The 18236-nt window shown below is 49.8% G+C and overlaps 1 protein-coding gene across 1 annotated transcript in view; it reads right to left on the reverse strand.

The window, feature by feature from the left end:
• Window positions 1–207: 207 nt before the first annotated feature.
• The window catches only part of THBS4 (thrombospondin 4), a 53552-nt gene continuing 35523 nt past the window's right edge, over window positions 208–18236 (reverse strand). Inside the window, exons 10-22 of the mRNA XM_040225874.1 lie at window positions 17399–17551; window positions 13962–14066; window positions 13281–13388; window positions 12783–12942; window positions 11243–11361; window positions 10327–10379; window positions 7533–7726; window positions 6498–6676; window positions 4951–4999; window positions 4657–4853; window positions 3893–4065; window positions 989–1128; window positions 208–434 (exon numbers count right to left, since the gene is read on the reverse strand). Coding sequence (XP_040081808.1) covers window positions 373–434; window positions 989–1128; window positions 3893–4065; window positions 4657–4853; window positions 4951–4999; window positions 6498–6676; window positions 7533–7726; window positions 10327–10379; window positions 11243–11361; window positions 12783–12942; window positions 13281–13388; window positions 13962–14066; window positions 17399–17551 — 1692 coding nt within the window. The 3' untranslated portion in view covers window positions 208–372. The remainder of the gene's footprint in view (window positions 435–988; window positions 1129–3892; window positions 4066–4656; window positions 4854–4950; window positions 5000–6497; window positions 6677–7532; window positions 7727–10326; window positions 10380–11242; window positions 11362–12782; window positions 12943–13280; window positions 13389–13961; window positions 14067–17398; window positions 17552–18236) is intronic.

Below are 18236 nucleotides of genomic sequence, written 5' to 3' on the forward strand. Positions count from 1 at the left end.
GAGGCTGCTGAGGTGAGCATGAAACTGTCAGGCTTCTCTGTGAAAGAAACAGAAGGTGAGACCTTTGGCCTGAGCCTTCTGACTGATGTACACAGTCAACCTCACGACTGAGGAAGAAAGATCCCCTGGCGATTGTCTGTGGATTCCACAGAGAACAGCAGAGTCCCCGTCGAAGCCTGAGCCACATGGAATGATGTCTGGGTAACATGGTTTTTAGAAATTATCTCTTCTTTATTGCCACATTCATATAAGAAGTTTGGTATATCTGGGTGGGCAAAAAGAAAGCCACACTGTATACAAAGAAAGTTGTAGAAAGTTAAAAAACATATGACTTTAGTGTTTGGAAAAGCAGTTATGGATTGCATCCTCCGTTTATTTATCCAGGCGATCAAAATTCTGGGTCTGAAATTCTTGGAAGTCCTCTGGGATGGTGTCTGCAAAGGAAGACAGGCACAGGGGCATTAGGAAGGCTCCCTCCAGCCCTAGCGCATCTCGAGCTGGGAGGCATCCTGTAGGGGTTGCTGTCAGCGCGCCCAACAAGCCCCCAAAGACGCACTCCCCACAACCTCCCAACCCCGCAGCCATTTTCTACCTCAGGCAGCTTTGCGAACTGTTGGCTTAAAGCCCAGGAGCGTCATTCACAGGCCAAAAGAAAATGAGCAGGCAGAATGGGTTTTGAGTTTATGATTGTGTTTGAGCTATATGAAAATGAAGGCTGCCTCTCAATTAAATCTGCCTCCATCTCTCACAGAACCCTATGTCCCAAGCCAAGCAGTTTAATAGTTTAATTCTCTAGGGTTCCATCTCCTCATCTATCAAATAGGAAACGTGAGATCTGCCTTTTGCTTGGATCACAGAGGGACCCTCAGATTTCAGGAATATGTGGCATGACTTTCAGCTTCTGGGAGAGATGTGTGCTATACAATAAGGTGGCATTGTTTTTTTTTTTTTAGTAGTAATACTATTCAGTAACAAGAATGTACATTACCATTGCAGCGATATTTGAGGTTGGACCAAATGATGTTTTCCTGGGAGAAGCAGAACACGCCGAGCCGGCCTCCACGCATGGTGGTGTCTATAGTGACCCCAGAATCAGCCACCAGCTCAGAGCCTTCATAAAATCGCACCCTGTGGACACAGCCGGAGTGGGTTTCAAACCAAGGTCGGGGGAACCACCCATCAGGAGGCAGGGGGTCCCACTTCTTGGCCACCTACGTCTTTGCTCTGTTTCATCTTCCACTTTCCTCAGACCTGGGCTGTGCTTCTGGCTGCTCTTTTCCCCTTTCCCCGCTAGACTGGGAGATCCATGAGGAACCACCTGTCCACATCTGCCCTTCTTCTGTCTCTCAAAAGGCCTAGATGAGGTTGGGCACCGAGTCCAACTCAATGGGTCCTCACTGATGAGTCAGAAAGCACAATACGACCCAGGACCAAGAGGCTTTGTGACTTCACTGTGCAGTGAGTTACCCTGTCCAGACATCATACTTAAAAACCACTGCCCTTCCCTAGGTCTGACTGATATTATTCAATTGGTGGGATCCAGGAGCAATGATTTTCCTTGGGAGGGACAGCATTCCCTAAGCAGGATTTTAGAAATGTTGGGGGGGGGGACATTTGGGGCTGTCACCATGGCATTTAGTGGCAGAAGGCAGGGATGTTGGGTGGAGAGAACCCTGTAAAACCTGTCCTGCATGCAGACACCTTTGGGGTGCTCCTCCAGACCCTTGGGTAGGAACAGACCCTTGGCCTGTTTCTAGTTATCTGGACTTAAAACCCAACTCAGTTGTGAATATCAAGTATTTTTGCACTAATATCAACTGATTTTTTTCCAGGGTAAACTGATAAACTGTTGAGTACATTTGACTCTTAAACAACGTAGCTTTGCATGGGCCCACCAATATGTGGATTTTTTCCCCCCATAAATACTATTTCACTACATGATCTGCGGGGTAGTTGAATCTGCAGATATGAACCACAGATACAGAAGGCCGACCATGGGACTTGAGCATATGTGGATTTTTGTCCACTGCAGGTCTGGGAACCACCCCCTGAATTGTTCAAGTCAACTGTACTTCATTGTCTTGTTTAAAAATTAAGCTGTTCACTCTTCATCTTAGTGGAGTATGGTTGATTTACAATGTTGTCTTACTTTCTGCTGCACAGCAAAATAGGTCAGTTATACATATATCCACTCTTTTTTAGATTCTTTTCCCATAAAGGACATTACAGAGCATTGAGTAGAGTTCCCTGTGCTGTATGGTAGGTCCTTATTATCTGTTTTATAAATAGTAGTGTGCATATCTGACCCCCCTATCTATCCTTTCCCCCCCCCCCTGGTAACCATAAGGTTGTTTTCCACGTCTATTGCTGCTGTTTCATTAAAAAGTTCCCTTGTACCCTTTTATTAGATTCCACACATAAGAGGTATCATATGATATTTATCCTTCTCTGTAGCTGTTCACTATTTTAGAAATTCACAACACTGCTGGCAATACCACGTTGTGGCCACAACACACAAGCTGTATCAGGACATCACCTCTGCAGTGATTCTAGGTACATGGGGCCAGCAGCAACCTCACTCTGTGTTCTGCTACGGTTGTGCCCAAGCACTTACACGATTTTGTTATAAATCTTATTTCTCCATTAGGGATCAGATCGATCCTTAACATCACGCAGGTAGGTACTATTTTCTATGCCTTCATTTGGGATGCAGGAGGCGGCATTTCAAAATATTTGTTATAAAAAAAAGGGGCATGCAGCTCAATAGGGCTGAGAATATGACAACCTCCCTCTAGACAGACATCACATTTGGTGTAAAGTCTCAAAGAAAGACAAAGTATGAATTAGCTTTCATGATTTCCGTTTTCCCACTTGGCAGCTTTCCTGCCCCGGTCAGGAAAATGCAATCAGCACCTCTTCCTAAAGAAGTGCTACATAAACTGATGTGGATCTGTAAGTCTGAGGAATGAGAAAGGAAGTACATTGCTGCTGCTGCTGCTGCTGCTGCTGCTAAGTCACTTCAGTCGTGTCCGACTCTGTGCGACCCCATAGACGGCAGCCCACCAGGCTCCTCTGTCCCTGGGATTCTCCAGGCAAGAATACCGGAGTGGGTTGCCATTTCCCTCTCCAAAGTACACTGACTACATGTCAAAGATGTGGTTCTAAGACATCCTAGCTTCTGAGAATATGTGTTTGTTTTTTTAAACAGTCCTACAGGGAAGTTCCAAGGGCTTCCCTTGTGACTCAGACGGTAAAGAATTCGCCTGCAACGTGGAAGACCCACGTTCGATCCCTGGGTGGGGAAGATTCACTGGCGGAGGGCATGGCAACCCACTCCAGTATTCTTGCCTGGAGAATCCCATGAACAGAGGAGTCCAGTGGGCTACAGTCCATGGGGTTGCAAAGAGTCGGACTTGAATGAGCAACTAACACTTTCACAGGGAAATAAGGCAGAACGTGGGCCCACAAGAGGGTCAGTTCATGCCGAGGGTAGTATGTGTTATTGCTATGTCAGGCGCAGGGGAGACCAAGATAAAATGAGACATCGGTGCCACTCTTGCGGAGTTTATCAGGCCAGGAGGGACTCACTGCAGCAGGAAATGTTGAGGTAGGTGATGACACAGGGTCCAGAGGGACCACACAGGAGGGCGGATGAGAGAGTCAGTCTCGCCTCACACAGGTCAGAGGGGCAGACTGTTCTGGTGCCCAGGCCTCCCCCACAGAAGGTCCTTCTACCCGCCCAGTGTGGCCCTACCATCCAGGTGGTCGGTCTGAGCGGGGTGTCCTCCTCCTACCTCTTTCCTGGGAGCCCGAGGTCCTCGCTTGCCCTCGGGAGCTGTCTGCTCAGGGAAGCGAAGGGTCTGAGATGTGGGAGGCGGGGCGCAGTGCCTACCTGATGTAGCCCACCTGGGGCCGGTGCTGCAGGAACCAGCGGTAGGACACCTTGTCCTTCCAGCCCACGTTCCTGGAGTCCTTCCACAGCAGCCTGACCTGGTCACTGGTGTCCCCCGTGTGCCACAGCGAGTTGCGGAGATGCTCCCCTGGACCTGTCTTGGACTTCACGGCCTGGACAATGACATGAGCAAGGTCTTAGATGCACAGACCGCACTTCCTGCATCCCGTATCCCTGGGGTGGTGATGGGGTCGCGATTCACGGGTGCAACCTGGGGGCCTTGAATCTGGACACAACGCGTAAACACTTCAGTGCCTTTCTGCTGTGGTCATCCCAAACCTTCAGTGATCAGCAGTGGCCGGCATTCCACTAAGTTGGTCCGTGCTTTCCCTGCTGTCAGACCCACTGCTCCCCACATTTGGCCAAGGAGGGCTCTGGGCTCTGCCTTTCCTCCTAGCAGGAGTGACGGACGTAGTTTCCCAGCCCTCCTGTACGAAGTAGGCCACCCGAGGAAACACATTAGTCAGTTTCCAAGGGGAGTGTGCCCGAAGATGTACCCCTAAATCTGCCCCACCTCTGGGGTCAGACATTCTCACCAGAACATGCAGCTCATACAGAGAAGCGAAGGCATGGCCCCTTGGATGGATTCCAGAGTTCCCAGATTGGAGCACAAATGCACCAATTTCTTAATGAATAAATGCCATATGGGAGAACAGAGAATTTAAGAGGAGGGTGAAGGGCCCAGAAGAAAGGGAGATGAGTACCTTGAGCTGAATGCCAGGTTCCGCGACAGCTCGGAACGGGGTGGCCTGCCAGTATGTCTGCTCTGTCTGCTTCCACATGACCACATAGAAGCTGGAACTGTCCTGGTAACCAAAGATGAAGCCGGCGTAGTCATCATCCGTCTGGGTGTTGACGTGGAAGGTCCCTTCGAAGTCAACTCCGTTAAAAGCCGTGTACCCTGTGAAGATCAAAGCAGATGAGAAAAACAGACAGGCCACGCGGGTAGCTGGAAAGAGTGAATTCCACACAAGGGTTGACTGAGGCCCTGGACATACCCACTGCCAGGCCAGGATCGCTGTTCATGGTCTGCACAATCTCCATGCCCTGCAGAGAGAAATGCAGGAGTTAAGATTAACCTCAGAGGGGATGGAATAAGCTCGAGGAAGCTCAGATTCTCAGGCATCACCAGTGAGTAGTCAGTGTTGTCTGAGCTCCATGTAAAGATTTCATTATTTGAAGAACTGCCCTACCTTGTTATGTGCTCAAAGAAAGCATACACTTTTCAACAAAACAAAACCTCAGTGCTGAGTAAAAACAGTTTTGCTAAAACTGTCACTTGGGGTGATTCCTTAGAGAATATATGCTTTAAATTTTTAAAAAATTTTTAATTGGAGAATAATTGCTTTACAGTACTGTGCTGGTTTCTGCCATGTTGCTGTTGTTCAGTCGCTAAGTCGTGGCCGACTCTTTGCAACCCCACAGACTGTAGCCCGCCACCCTCCTCTGTCCCTGAGATCTTCCAGGCAAGAATACTGGAGTGGTTGCCATTTCCTTCTCCAGGTTTCTGCCATACAACATGAATCAGCTGTAAGTATACCTAGGTCCCCTCCCTCTTGAACCTCCCTCCCACCCCTCTGGGCTGCCGGAACACGGGGTTGAGCTGTGTTACACAGCACTGTCCCCCTAGCCATCTATTTTGCATATGGTAATATACATGTCTCAGTGCTATTCTCCCAGTTTGTCCCACCTTCTCCCTCCCTCGCTGTGTCCATAAGTCTGTTCTCTATGTCTGTGTCTCTACTCCTGCCCTGCAAATAGGTTCACCAGTAACCATTTTTCTAGCCACAAAAAGGAGCAAATTTGAGTCCGCTGAACTGAGGTGGGTGAATCTAGAGCCTGTTATACAGAGTGAAGTAAGTCAGAAAGAGAAAAACGAATGTCGTATATTAATGCACATGTATGCTTTTAACGAATGTGGCCTGCTGGGTGATGCTGGAAAACCTACGAAGCCTCTCTGTGCCTGCCTTCTTTAGTTCCACAAGGAGGAGAACACACAGAGGCCCCTGCTGCAGAGACTGGGAGCATGGGTCTAGGGAGACTTCCAGGCCCCAAATCCAGCAGTCTCAGCTGCTTACCTGCCGTGCTACCATGAGGAGTCACTCAAGCTTTCTAAGACTCGAGCTCAACATCTGTAAAATGAGGCTACTTATAGTGCTCCATCAACAGGACTGTTGTGGGGAATAAATGTGATGTGGGAGAGCACCTGTCTCACAGTCGGCACCCTGCAAATAAGCCACTTCTCTCAGAAGGGCCTGTGCTGGAGGGAGGAATTGGGAGACTGGGATTGACGCCTACACATGAGTGATAGATACTGTGTCTGAAACGGATACCCAGTGAGAACCTACTCAGGGAACTCTACTCAGACCTGAATGGGAAGGAGGGCCAAAGGGAGGCGATATGTGTATGTCTGGGTGATCCACTTTGGTGTGCAGCAGAAACTAACACAACATTATAAAGCAATTATACTCCAATAAAATTAGTTTTTTAAAAAAGCCTGTGTTGAGAGGCAAAGCTGAGCCATCGCCAGCCCCGTGGCACTCACCTGGTTCAGGACCACCCAGTTGGGGTCGATCTGGGCATCCCCTTCAGGGTCCAGGACCACGGTCTGATAGGCCCTGAAGTCGGTCAGGGTGACCTCTGCGTTCTCTGGGCACACGTCTATCCGATCAATGACCTGGTCCTGGTCAAAGTCTGCCTCACAGATGTCTCCCACTCCGTCGCCTGCGGGAATGGAGGAGGGGAGCTGGGTAATGCCCACCACCCCCACGCCACCCCCTCTGTGACAGGAGCCAAAGAGAGCCCAGCGCCAGGGCTAGGTCTTCAGCCTGCGTGGAGAGAGAAGTCCTGGAGCCAGCTGTGCCTGAGCCGGCCCCGGGGTCCTTGTGGTGGGTGGGTGAACCCCACTGCAGGTGGTCAGAAGGCCTTCCCAGCAGCAGCGTGAGGGTAACTGTTCAAAGCTGACCTGACAAGAAACCCTGGGTGTCCTCTAGGATCGCATCTCACTGACGGGTGGATCTTAAGTCTAACCTTATGTAAGCAAATGTCTGCAGTACTTTCTGGACTATGACACATAAAAAGCAGGGAAATTATGGCCACCAGACACTCTCTCAGAATAATTTACAGTGACCCTTAGGCTGAATCTAGCCCAAACTGTCTTTTGTCCAGCTAACAGGGTGGTATTAGTGTCAAGATTTGAATTTGCGTATGCGGCATGGGTACGCTTACCACCGTGCTCACAACTCTGCCATCTCATTTCTGGCCCTGCGCACACCTCTTCCCTGCAGGCATCGAAGCCTGTGAACCCCACCCCCACCTGTGCTGCCCTGGCCTCCTCTCCCTCCTGCTCCCGCTGGGACTCTGGTGAAAGGGGTGGGCAAGCCCCAGGGCAGAGCGCGTGGTTGCTTCCCTGCCCTGTGTGGTCTCAGCCCAGGGCTGTGCCCGCCTCTGACAGCTGGAGACGCATAGCTCCCAGGGCTCCCCGTCCACACAGGCTGTGGCTGGTCGGAGGAGCTGGGCCCCGACAGAGGTGGGCCGCCGTGAGCCTGGCTGAGGGCAGCCCTGGGCCGAGCCCGCTTACTGTTGCTGTCCTCCTGGGCGGGGTTGGGGACCAGCCGGCAGTTGTCCGGGCCAGGGGGTACCAAGTCTGGGATGCCGTCGTTGTCGTCGTCATCGTCACACTCGTCACCAATCCCATCCTTGTCAGTGTCCAGCTGGGCACTGTTGATGACGGTAGGGCAGTTGTCTGTGCTGTCCTGGTGCCCATCTCCGTCGCTGTGGGAAAAAGGAAGGAGAGGCTATTTCACAGCTCAGCAGGGGACATGAGGAGGCCAGTTCTTAGGAGGGGGAATTTGGGTTTGGGGTCTTAACCAGGCTTGGTCTTTTATCAAGCTTCCCTGGTGGCTGAGACAGTAAAGAATCTGCCTGCAATGCAAGAAACCCAGGTTCGCTCCCTCCTGGATCGGGAAGATCCCTGGAGGGCATGGCAACCCACTCCAGTATTCTTGCCTGGAGAATTCCATGGACAGAGGAGCCTGGCGGGCTGCAGTCCTTGGGTCGCAGAATCAGACATGACTGAGCGACTTTCATAGGTCCTTAGATAAGGCTGCCTTATGGGCCTCAGAGACCATTTCCTACTTCCCCAACCTGTTGAAACAAGTAGATCTTTTCTATTCAAAATAAGGGTCAATTTCTGTGATTCTGTGACCAGATGCTCCTTTCAGTCCCTGGCACGACTACGATCCCCGCAGAGACTCTAGGAGCGGAACAGAGGGAGGGGCAGGGGTGCCAAAGTGCTGGCTGAGAGCCCTGGCTCAGCCGTGCACGTGGCCCCAACACGACTCTCGGCACTCCGTGGCTCAGCATCCCCCTCTGTACCATGCGGACAGTAACAGCCCACTTTGCAGGCCTGAAGACTGAAGGCTGATTAGTGCATATTACATTTTTATACATGAAAAACCACTTCCAGGGGCCTGGCCCTTGGGAGGCCTTATGGTGTTTCCTTTTCTGATGCTTTTCACCATGCCTGGCCAGTAGACCTGAGAAGCATCAGCTGTGAACGCACAAGAAGTGGACTTCCACATACTTCTCAGTCTCTGAGTCTCAATTTCTTTCCAAGCCTGATGGCCACCAGGGGAAGAGTGTGCCCGTCCCCAGGCTTCCCTGAGTGGACAGTGGCCTCCTATGGCTACTCGGGATTAGAGCAGATATTCCTTTCACCAGTTCTACCCATGGCCCATCCTGGGCCAGCAACTACCCCCACGATGGGATGGGAAAAGGAGGCCAGGGACCAGTGCATGCCCTTCAGGCCATGCTTCCCAGATGGGACCCAGGGAAAGTGAGGTTGGCTCCAACAGCGGGGTTCCTGGGCCTGTGGCAGGGCTGTTTTCCAAAACATAAGCCTGAGCTATTGCCGTCAGCAGCCATGCCATATAGCCCTGAACGTTTTTATGCAAAACCAAGCAGTTTCTGTCCTCAAGTCTGTGGGAATTAAAATGTAGCAAATGAGTCATTTATTTTAGGCAACTTCTAGAGGCTGGTGGGACAGGATATTTTAGAAAGCACTCAGATGGCAATCGGAGTGCAGGATGACCTGCAACAGGGAACATTCGTGATGCTCATCACCGAGGGAAGTTGTCAGGGTACCAGTCCCACGTTCCACTCAACAAGAGAGATATCCTGTGTCAGCCTGTCACGGACTCGCCTCTCCTCATGCTGTGGGAACAATACCTCACTTACCATTTTCTGCAGGTCACCCAGGGGCCAGTACTGCGCCGGGAGCTTTACCCACATTATCTTTCATTTGCACCATCACTTTTAAGATGTATGCAATTATCTCTACTTTGCAGATGAAGAAATTGAGACTCAGACTGACAAGTATGTTGAAGTTCACTTAGCCAGCATGTACTCTGCAGCAAGGACATGGAGCACGTGGATGGAGATGGGGCTTGACAGGATCTATCCTTGAGCAAGGCTGGGCTTCAGAGCTGCTGGCTGTAGGGCAGCCTCTGAGGAGAGGTTGAGGAGGGAAGCTACCTTGTTCCTTCTGCCTTTCAGACCCCTTTCCCTCTCTCATCCCTGTCCTGCTGCCCGTATGATTCCCTACGGAGATGACAGGGTCCAGACTCTCGGACTGCAGGTGCCTCTAGCAGAGCTGCCCATGTCTACGTTTTTGATGTTCTTATAGCATCTGATCCAGCTCTTTGTCCTAACATAGGCCTCCATCCGTGTGGGACTAGAAGGACTGACAACACTCATTTGCATAGAACAATTCCACCCAAGAAAAGAAAACTGAATGAAAAAATTCCAGAGACAATGAAATCACAAAGATCTGTCAGCAAACTGGCAGCTCTCTATTTGGGGGCTGATGGTGAAGCTTCCCTGAGCTGAAAGAATATATAAGAGCAAAAGAGCTAATATCCATGTAACAGAAACGGATATGTACTTTCCATAAAATTAGCTCAACTTTCACAACAGTCCTAAGAGCTGCATTCCATTTTTAGCCCCATTTTACAGATGAGGAAATGGAGGCGCAGAGAGATGGGCAGCTGATGTGTATGGTTGGCTGATGTGTGAGTGGAGAACTGGGGTTTACATCCAAGCGTGTCGCTCCAGAGCCCATCTCTAACAAGGGACGCCACATGGCCTCTCCTGTGATAGAGTCTCAGTTGCTTGAGTGCCTCGTGACCCCTCCTGATACAGTCAACTCCTCCATCCACAGAGGTGCAGCAACCCTGACCAGAGAGCCATTGTTCCTCTAGCAACTCAATCTACCCAGAGAGCCCCCAAAGCATGGTAGCAGCAGAAAGCTCAGAGAGAGAAAACTCCCTCTGGATTTTTCATCTGGTCCTATACAGTTGGGAGACGTGCCATACCTGTCCTGATTGGTGTCACAGGAGTCCCCAACCAGATCATTATCCACGTCAGACTGCAAAGGGAACAGAATGTGTTATTTGTCCCTGGGCCTGCACAGAACGTTCTGGAGAAGGCAGACCTGGCCCGTCATCACTGGATCTCAGGAATTCTTTCTTTGAAACTGGGGTGGTGCAAACTGCAAAAGGACAACACCATATTGGTGTAGGCACAATGCTGAATTTTCAAAAAAGTCTTCCAAAATATCAAGCTCCAAGGACGGGCTGCCTACACAGCAGATGAGCTGACTGGAGAAGGGCGCCGGGGCAGTGTGGGGGCAGGAGCAGACGCGGCCCTCCGGCACGGGTCGGAAGGGGGCCAACCACAGACACGAGGATGCGGCAAGCAGGTTCTGCTTTGCTTCTGCATTTTGGAGTGGAGCCAGAACGGGAGTGAGTCAGAGGGCAACAATGACGACCCCTTCCCAGGGCTTTCAAAATACGTGACACATCACACCCAAGGATCCAGACAGGAGGGAGGAGAGAGAAGAGAAACTGCACATCGCTGATCGAACCTTATCTGAAACGTCCATACACAGGGGTTTGGGGATGAAAGGGACATGAGGCTCCCCATGGTTAACTTCCGTTACATTTTCCTTTCAGCAGAAAAAACCAAAAGTCTTGTTCTGGGCATCCTTAGATTCCTATGACTGACCTACAGCCTGTGAGGTGAGTCAGAGGGCCCCAGACGTCCTGCAGTGTTCTTCCCATCCCCTCCAGTCCTACATATACAACATTATCACCTCTGCTGTTAGGAGGAAGGCAGCAGCCGCAAACGGGGCTGGTGGGCTCTGCTGGGTTCCTCCAGAAGCTGGTCTTAATGTGCATCTTTGCACGGGGCGCTCAGCCTGGGGTTTGGCTTCCTCTGGGTTCTACTAACCTGGTTCGGGTTGCTGACCTCAGGACAGCTGTCACAGGCGTCCCCCACACCGTCACCATCTCTGTCTTCTTGGTCACTATTGGGAACTTTCTGGCAGTTGTCCAGGATGTTTTTTATTCCTGCAAGAGAGGAATGCTTCCCTGAGTCAGGCGAACGTCACAGAAAGGTCTGGCGCACAGACTTTCAGGAGCTGTGGCGATCAGGCCAGCATGCGGGCAGTGGCATCTGCCAAGGCCATCCTCGGGGAGCACCACCGCTTCCAGCAGTTACCTGCTGTGTGTGCATGCTCAGCCATGTCCAACTCTGTGACCCCTGGACTGTAGCCCCGCCAGGCTCCTGTGTCCATGGGATTTTCCAGGCAAGAACACTGGAGTGGGTCGCCATTCCCTTCTCCAGGGGTGCAGTTATCTTGAGGTAACATCAAAGGATGAATTCTGGGAGGCTCAAAAACGAACAGTGACTTGAGGCATTTATCCAGCGAGTTAGAATCTGTCCGAGGTGTTGAGGGCTATCACTGTGACCAGATGAGGCATCAAGAGGGCCAACCCTGGGGAGGGAGGAGCTCATGGGTCTGTTACTACCAGGGCCCCAGGGCTTGGGTGGTGGTAGGCTGGAGCCAGGCCCTTCACACCATTTCTCTCCAGCTTCCTGTTCAATTGTGTCATCTCTTCTTGGTACCTTGGAACCAGGGATGGTGGGAGTGGTACTTATGTCCTGGAAATGCAAACGCTACAACTCAGGGCCTTTTCTGTTCATTTTGCTGAGCTGGTTTACCAGCTGTCCAGCTTATAGAAGGGAAGGTTGCATTTTAGAGAGGTGTAGATTTTCTGGAGTAGGGTGTTGGTAGGTATAGTGTATTTCTAAAAGGATATTCCTTCAAGGTCCTGTAATGTGATGTTTTTTCAGAAATGATCAGATCCAGCCTATACTTTGATGACAGTCATCTATGTTTTATGGGAGCTATACAGAAACAAATGTCCTTCCTTATGGCCTGCAGAGCTCTAGAATTGTTCTCCAGGGGTGCTACTCACACAGACCAAAGTATGAGGCCCTTCAGTGGACCCTGGAGCTGACTGATGCAGCCACCTGCCTGATGGCCCTTTCCACTCTCTGGGAAAAGACCAGATTCTCTGCATGAGGAGCCCAAGCTAGGGCTGCAGCGCTTGACCCTGCTCTGCCCTTCTCCCTCAATCTTCCACTTCTAGGGCTCTTACGCTTGAGAAGGATGGTGGGAGGGAGGAAGCTGTCGTCTGAGAAGACAGACGTCCTCCAAAGACACAGCCTTGACAAGACACTGCTTGAAGGGATTCCTACAGCTTCTGGCAATGATGTCAAGTTCCTGGAGCATGAAGGTTATTAAACATGGGAGAAATAAGTAGACAAAAGTAAGTGGACCTGGGGTCCCCCAGGCTCAGGCCGTGTAGAGCCCCTCAGAACAGGAAGGCCTTCAGAATCAGCAACTCTATTCCTGCTCCTAAGAGAGAACAAGGAGAAAAGCACAGATAGGTCCCAAGGAAAAGACAACGCGAGGCAAACCCACCGTCCCCGTCCATATCGTCATCACAGGCATCTCCTCTCCCATCGCCATCAGTGTCTTTCTGGTCATTATTCAGCACGTTCCGACAGTTATCACAGGCATCCCCGAAGATGTCTTTGTCACTGTTCCTCTGGTCCACGTTGTGGGTCAGGACACAGTTATCCTAAAGAATCCCGAGACTGACATTTACTGAGACCCCTGTGTGCCTGGTCCTGTGGTGGATGCCAGTCAACCTCCTCCCACCCCACCCCCCTGCCGCTGGCATGAGATGTCAGACCTCCGGGGGTCAAAGCTCCTCAGAGCTCCTTTTGTATTTTAAACATTTCAGAATTTTAGAATAAAAAGTTACAGTGCTGTGGAAACACAGGCGTGGAAATGGACATTTGGGATGATTCATATAAACAGTGAACTTCATGGACTTTCCTCCACCATCTCTGGTACATGGCCATTTCCAGGCCCTCCCAGCAAAGCAGGTGCCTACCTGCTCATTCAGGATCCCACCTGCTCATTCAGGATCCCGTCTCCATCAGCATCCTCATCACAGGCGTCTCCAATGCCATCCCTGTCTGCATCTTCTTGGCCAGAATTTGGTACATACTTGCAGTTGTCCTAAGTTGGAGAAACACAGCTCAGGGGGACATCTACGTTTGTCTTTTTTTCAGCTTTACTGAGGTATTTTAACTGACAAAATCGCAAGACATTTAAAATGTATAATGTGATAATTTGATACATGTGTATATTGTGAAGTGATGCCTCCACTGATTTCATTAACATATCTGTCACCTTACATATTTATCCCCATCTTTATTTTGCTGAGAACATGTAAGTTCTACCCTTAGCAAATTTCAAGCATACAATACAGTGTTAACTACATTAGGTCCACAGATCTTATTCACCTCATAATGGATAGTTTGTACCCTTTTACCAGCTTCTCCCCATTTCCCCACCCCATCTCCATTTAAATCAAAAACTATTTCTGACCTCAACACACTCTGTACCTATCTGACTTTATTGTCAATGGCTGTCTTGCTACATTTGAGATGTGGCTACTTTAAAAATACAGTTCTGCATGGAACCCACACAACCTCTCCCCCATGTGGCTCTGGAAAGCCACAGAGCGAGTGTGCATACGTGCTTGTGTGTGTGTGCGCGCGTGTGTTTTCTCCTGCTCGTCCCCCTCACCTTTCTGCAGTTTCTGGCCGAGCATGGCAGTTCCTCATCAGGGTAACTGTCAATGTCCACATCCTTTCCACAGATGTAGCCGTCACCAGCCCAGCCGACCCCACACTGTGAAGAGAAAGCCTGTCAAAAGCCCAGGCACTGAGCCTGGTGGGAGGCTGGGGCTTACAAGGGCCTCTGCTCCAGTACACAGGCCCAGAGGGAGGGCCCGGAGCCAGGAGGCTTTGTTGGTAGAATTTTAAAACCAATAAGCTGTGTTTTGAATATTGTAGTCTAACGGTTCAAAATTCAAAAGATACAAAGGCAGAGTGAAAGCTCCTTCCTGCTCCTGGGCTCAGGAATCCAGGCAATCCACTCTTTCGAATACTTTCAGAGACGTGCTGGGCAGAGACCAGCAAACACATATTCTTTTCCTTTTATTTTTGTCCTTTAGCACAACTGGTTGCACACATGTATACTACTCTGCACCTTGAGTTTTAAAAATTAACATTACATCTTGGGACTCTTTCCATATCACTGCCTGTAGATTTGTGTCATTCTTTTTAATGGGCACAGATGTATTATACATCAATTGGAATACATGTGCCGTAATTAATTCAACTAGTCCCCTACTGGTGGGTGTCAAGTTGTTAAAACCTTTCTCTATTGCAAACAACGCTGCCACAAAGAATTCTAGTACATATGTCCTTCTGCACATTTGACAAATTCTAGTACATTTGACCTTCTGGTTTCTTAGTGTGAAAATCCTGGTTCAAGTGTATTTATTTATATTAATATTTGTAATTTGAGATTATTGTCAAAACATTCTCCAGTGGAAATAAATGCACACATGGGGAGAGAGGCTGTTGAGGCACTTTGCTTATCACCCTGGTGCCGTATCTCTGCATCTAATGGTCTTCTAGATCAATTTCCACCAGACGGGGAACCTTCCAAGGTGCTTAACCTCTATTCATATCCCCTAACAGGAGAAGACTCTTGAGAGTACCTTGGACTGCAAGGAGATCCAACCAGTCCATTCTGAAGGAGATCAGCCCTTGGATTTCTTTGGAAGGAATGATGCTAAAGCGGAAACTCCAGTACTTTGGCCACCTCATGCAAAGAGTTGACTCATTGGAAAAGACTCTGATGCTGGGAGGAATTGGGGGCAGGAGGAGAAAGGGATGACAGAGGATGAGATGGCTGGATGGCATCACGGACTCGATGGACGTGAGTCTGAGTGAACTCTGGGAGTTGGTGATGGACAGGGAGGCCTGGCGTGCTGCAATTCATGGGGTCGCAAAGAGTCAGACACGGCTGAGCGACTGAACTGAACTGAACTGAACAGGAGAAGGTTCCCACAGGTGCATTGCAGGGTCTGTGCGTTCTCTATTCTTCTGAAAAAGTCTACCCAAGTTGCCTGCCACCACCAGCTGCTGAGGGCAAGCCTTCATTGCTAGGAGAATAGCCATTAAAGTAACAGTTATTCCAGACCAGACTCTACAGGCATTTTCTCCAGTCCTTACAGTGATGGTACAAGGTCATCATTACCCAAATTTACAAAAAATTCAAGTTAGAGCAGCGAAGTCCCTTGCCCAAGGTCTCGGCTGGGACTTGAACTCAAGACTGTCCCAGTTCTTCTGCCATATGTGTTTGGGTAACATGAGTTCCCCCCCTCATATCCATATCCTAGTGGGCCCGGTTAGAAGATGAATGATAACCCTAAGAGAAAGGCAGTCCTTCCATAAGGGTGTCTGGGGTATGAGGTGGTACCTGAAGCTCAGCCCAGGAGCAGGATAGGTACCTGAAGGAACAGGCAGAACAGAAGGAACAAGGGACAAAGCGGCCGGGAAAGGGACAAGGAACCAGTGAGGTGGGGGGAGGGAGGAGGGGTAAGAGTCTGGGGAACAGCGTCAGGGCCAAGAGAAAAGAAACTTGATGCGAGTTAATGTTAAATTTCCTGCCCTCATTAATCAAAATAAGGGGATTTAAGACCTAGGTGACTTAAGACTTCCTAGGCTGCAGCCTGTCTGTTCTCAATCACGTACACCCCTCTCCTGCAACCAGAGACATGGAAGGCAGGGTTCCAAAGACACCCCTCCCATAACTACCCTTATTTCCGCTCAGTTGTTTCAGTAGGGCCTTTAGAAGGCCTGGAAAGCACACCCATCGGGGTATCGTCCTTGACTCATTTTAATGAAGAAAAAATTTCCTCTAGGAACAAATACGTTTTTAATGAGCCATTTTCTGACAGATTAGATTATTTTAGTAGTCACTCCAAGTGTATTAATCCTTCACCATCTGTCGCTGTGCCTTATTACGAATTCAAAAACACATTAAGAGCTCCATCACCCACCATCCCAGGGGAGTCATTAATTTGTTCACAAAAGATGAGGATTTAAACATAGATATATGCTTGCCTCTCAATGGGAATAAACAAGCCCCATTGATAGGCATTAAAGAAATTGTTGGTTTTTTTCTCCCCCTTCAACCCAGCTCGTTCCCTTGTCAGTACCTTGTACAAATTACTTACTTGTACCACTGGAGAGAGGGGATGGTATTACAGTTATTTCTTTAACTTGGTTTTGATTCTCCTCATTCTTCCTGTTTGAAAGCCATATGCTCTTAGTAGAAAATTTTGAGAACAAAAAGGTAAAGAAGTCCGAGGTATGAAGAAGGGAAAAGTCTCCCAGAATCCATCCTGCTGCTTAGGCTGACTGCTCCACCAGACTCTAAGGGGCCTGCCTCCCCAGGGAGGAAGCAGGACGTGAACAGCTGAAGACGGATTATTTAGCCATGTCTAGAAGCCCCCCAGTCCCCAGGACTCCGGGGCTGGGGGTTTGGGGACGGATGGCAGTAACAAGCTCCACTCCTCACCAAGGGCCCACTCCACACCTGAGTGGTGGGAGACCCTTGCGAGGCTGAAGTGCCCTGCCCTCTTCTCCGGCCTCCCCTCCCCAGGCGGTTCCTGGAGCGGGAGCTGCATGGGAAGGAGAGTGCTCAGGAGTTCCTCTTGAGCCTGGCAGAGGCGGGCACAGAGAACAGCTGGTGCTGTGGAAGGTGGAGGGTTTACTCGGGGCAGTTCATCTCCCGGAGTGTCAGGCCAGACTTGGAAACTGGGTGTCCTTGGGGTGAGGACAATGAGGAAGGGCGGTGTGCTCATGTAAACCAGCAGCTTATTGAGGGACTAGTCGAGGGAAGCCATCTCCCCCTGGTCCTGGGGCTCACCTCCTGGGCCTCCCACAGAGGGTGTATGGGAGCTGGGGCTCCACCACCAACATGCCCAAGAAGATGGTGTTGACCCATGGTCAAGAGAGAGCAAAGGTGGCTGATGGTTAGGTGACTTCAGATTGCTCCCCACCAACTTCAGCTGCTTCTGTTACAGACACATCCCTCGTTTATTTTGATGGAATTGCTTTCGTTTTTGAGTACTTTTACTCTGAAGCAAGCAGCAGATTACTTACCACACACGTCACATCTCCCTGCCTCTCTTCGATGCACTGGGCGTTCACACTGCAAGGGTTCAGTTCTGGATCTCTGCAGTTTCTTTCCATTTTGCATCCCCTCATCTGATCACCGATGTACCCTGGTTTGCAAGGCCCACAGCGATAAGATCCCTGCGAGGAGCAGAGCGAGACGATGCTCAGACCTGGGAGCAAAGGGCCTATGACGGTGTCTATTTGTCCATGGACTTGATGATGCCAGGATGAAGTGAGCCCCATGCCTGCCTCTGTAATGTGTGTGTCTTATAACACTGTGTGAATATTGAGAGAGACACCAGCAGACTGGAAGCCCCAGCCGGCCACAGAGGCATGAGAGAACAGAACCAAAGGCAGAAGGCTGGCTGGGGAGCTGCTTGGTCTTGCCAGCTCCACTGTGGAGGGCAAGGAGGAAAGGGGTGAAAACCTGAACGAAGTCCTGGGAGGTGGAGACAGAGAATTTACTCTGGGGACAAAGGGTATGGTTTGGTTAAAAGGCAAGTTAGAAGAAAAAATTTTATTATTATTTTTTTAAATCAAGTGATGGACAGAGAACTGTTGGTGGCCTAGCACTGAGGATTTTTGATGAGGTGGGCTGGTGTGGAAGAAGCCTGGCAAATGAGCTGTCAGGCCCACTGGGATAGCACTTCCAAGGCAAGCCTGACTTTTTTTTAAAGATAGCTTTACTGAGATAGAATTTACATACCATGAAAGACACCCATGTAAAGTATACAATTCAATGATTTTAGTCACTCACAACTCCTTAATCACTAAGCACAAAAGATGGCTCTCCAGTGATTTTTAAAAAATATTTATTTATTTG

Source organism: Oryx dammah, unplaced genomic scaffold (assembly GCF_014754425.2).
Source record: "Oryx dammah isolate SB20612 unplaced genomic scaffold, SCBI_Odam_1.1 HiC_scaffold_26, whole genome shotgun sequence".
Lineage (NCBI taxonomy): Eukaryota > Metazoa > Chordata > Mammalia > Artiodactyla > Bovidae > Oryx > Oryx dammah.